The 2,973-nt window shown below is 38.0% G+C and overlaps 1 protein-coding gene across 1 annotated transcript; it reads right to left on the bottom strand.

Moving 5' to 3' along the window:
- Nucleotides 1-62: 62 nt before the first annotated feature.
- LOC109961816 (probable polypeptide N-acetylgalactosaminyltransferase 8) lies at nucleotides 63-2,808 on the bottom strand. The gene is made up of 2 exons (XM_020602965.1): nucleotides 2,615-2,808; nucleotides 63-439 (listed from the first exon to the last, which is right to left on the bottom strand). Exons 1-2 carry the CDS (start codon nucleotides 2,790-2,792, stop codon nucleotides 63-65), a joined length of 555 nt encoding a protein of 184 aa, XP_020458621.1. The 5' UTR covers nucleotides 2,793-2,808.
- Between the last annotated feature and the right edge of the window lie 165 nt (nucleotides 2,809-2,973).

The following is a 2,973-nucleotide window of genomic DNA, read 5'->3' as shown; positions in this document are numbered from 1 at the left end:
ATGAACTGGGTGGAGTTTTCAGGGACAATGACCTTTTCATATGAACTGGAATAACAGGTCTACTACCACAGGAATTTATCAAGCCAATACCTTGGGTCCCTGGTGTCTGGAAGAACTCGATCTAGAGGAAGGCGATCGCTGAGAAAAACATTGTAGCCATATTTCTCAAACAGACCCTGTGCCTCTCTTTGGTCATCCTCAGACAGATTGTCCCCCCAGTTCTTGAAGAGGACAGAGTTGGGAAACAGCTTTTTGGGTGTTTTCTCTTTGGGAGGCTCTTTTTGGTCCTGGATCTTTTCTTTGGCTTGCTTTTCCTCTGTTGGCTGCTTTTGGATGAGTAGTTGTTGGACCTCTGCAACTTTTTGAAGTCTCTCTCTGTCATCTTCAAGCATTTTCTGAATGGTATCCTGCTTTTGCTCAAAACTTTGGAGTATATTGCCTTGACAAAAATGTACAATATTGATGTGTAAGTGTACATATAGAAATAGATAGATACAAGATGTAGATCTATAGATATATAAAAACTTGAGTTACTTTTCAGAATGAGATTAATAATTACTTTGTAGAATTGACCCCAAACATATATAATTTTATATATAATGTTTTTCCCCAAGACAGTCAAAAAGAAAAGGTGGTGCTCCAAAGGGAAAAATGTAGTGGGAAGGACTGCCAAAAGTTTATGCTGCGTTTTGGCATGAATGCCGAAACCTGTCAGCAGGTTCCTCTAAAGGCAGAGCACTCAGCTGGATTTCAGTGCAGGATTAGCACACCTGTGTTTTTCCCCTCATGCATATACAATTTTTTGTCAAACAAAAAATATAAATATAATCTGCTCAAAATTACCTTTAAAACACACACACATTTCTTTTACTTCATTGTAAAAGAAAAAGCTCTATTTATGTCTGTTCAGAAGGATTATAAAAACTCAACTGAAAAATGATAATGAATATTATTATTCTTAAATAACTGGGGCCAAACAGCAAGAAAATCAATCTCAACAGAACACAGGGGTTACTCCTCCCACTTACATAAAAGAGAAATGGAGGAACATTTTGTGGACTGATGAGAGTAAAATTGTTCTTTTTGGGTCCAAGGGCCACAGACAGTTTGTGAGACAACCCTCAAACTCTGAATTCAAGCCACAGTACACAGTGAAGACAGTGAAGCATGGTGGTGCAAGCATCATGATATGGGCATGTTTCTCCTACTATGGTGTTGGGCCTATTTATCGCATACCAGGGATCATGGATCAGTTTGCATATGTCAAAATACTTGAAGAGGTCATGTTGCCTTATGCTGAAGAGGACATGCCCTTGAAATGGTTGTTTCAACAAGACAATGACCCCAAACACACTAGTAAACGAGCAAAGTGTTGGTTCCAAACCAACAAAATTAATGTTATGGAGTGGCCAGCCCAATCCCCGGACCTTAATCCAATCGAGAACTTGTGGGGTGATATCAAAAATGCTGTTTCTGAAGCAAAACCAAGAAATGTAAATGAATTGTGGAATGTTGTTAAAGAATCATGGAGTGGAATAACAGCTGAAAGGTGCCACAAGTTGGTTGACTCCATGCCACACAGATGTGAAGCAGTTATAAAAAACTGTGGTCATACAACTAAATATTAGTTTAGTGATTCACAGGATTGCTAAATCCTAGAAACAAAAACGTTTGTACAAAATAGTTTTGTGTTTGTACAGTCAACGGCAGACACTGCTATTTTTTTGAACACACCCCTTTCAACTAATTGCCCAATTGCACAGCCTTAAGAGCGTGCATATCATGAATGCTGGGTCTTGTTTGCTTTCTGAGAATCTACTGCACCTACTGGTAACTTGTTTGCCATGTAGCAATAAAAAATATACTAAAAACCTGGATTATTCTGGTTAGTCACATTGTACTGCTATTATTTTGAACAATACTGTACAAGATATAGATCTATAGATATATAAAAACTTGAGTTACTTTTCAGAATGAGATTAATAATTACTTTGTAGAATTGACCCCAAACATATATAATTTTATATATAATGTTTTTCCCCAAGACAGTCAAAAAGAAAAGGTGGTGCTCCAAAGGGAAAAATGTAATGGGAAGGACTGCCAAAAGTTTATGCTGCGTTTTGGCATGAATGCCGAAACCTGTCAGCAGGTTCCTCTAAAGGCAGAGCACTCAGCTGGATTTCAGTGCAGGATTAGCACACCTGTGTTTTTCCCCTCATGCATATACAATTTTTTGTCAAACAAAAAATATAAATATAATCTGCTCAAAATTACCTTTAAAACACACACACATTTCTTTTACTTCATTGTAAAAGAAAAAGCTCTATTTATGTCTGTTCAGAAGGATTATAAAAACTCAACTGAAAAATGATAATGAATATTATTATTCTTAAATAACTGGGGCCAAACAGCAAGAAAATCAATCTCAACAGAACACAGGGGTTACTCCTCCCACTTACATAAATAACATCACCATGAATTTAATTCAACTTTAATTACATTTCTTTACAGTTCCTCTCCTCCCTTTATAGTAGCCCAATGAACTGACCTAAAGGAAATCTGAGTAACATATAGATACACTAAAGCAGAAAGATTTGTCATTGCCACAACTCACTCAGATTGTGAATGCTTGCCTCCAGGACAGAAAACCCCCTGCTCATACGCAGAGTGTCCACCTCTCTGCCAGTCCGCTCTGTCTGCAAGGATCCACTATTAAGAAACATGGTCATGCACACAAAGAGACTAATGACCACTAATAAGACCACTGGCCGCTTGAAGGACACAGCCCTCATACTGGTAGTTCGCTGGCTGACGCACAGAAGAATGGAAAATCTTCAGATAACATACATACAAGCAATCACTTGACTGACTTGTTCAACAGATTGCGAAATGCACATGAAAACCTGCCCATGTTAGGCACAGGTAGCTGTAAGGCTTTCAATTAGGAAATGGATGGAAGATACCATCTTAGAT

This window comes from Monopterus albus, unplaced genomic scaffold, assembly GCF_001952655.1.
Source record: "Monopterus albus unplaced genomic scaffold, M_albus_1.0 scaffold59.1, whole genome shotgun sequence".
NCBI classification, from domain to species: Eukaryota; Metazoa; Chordata; class Actinopteri; order Synbranchiformes; family Synbranchidae; genus Monopterus; species Monopterus albus.
The sequence above is the reverse complement of the archived record's forward strand: the minus strand, read 5'-3'. Positions and strand labels throughout refer to the sequence as shown.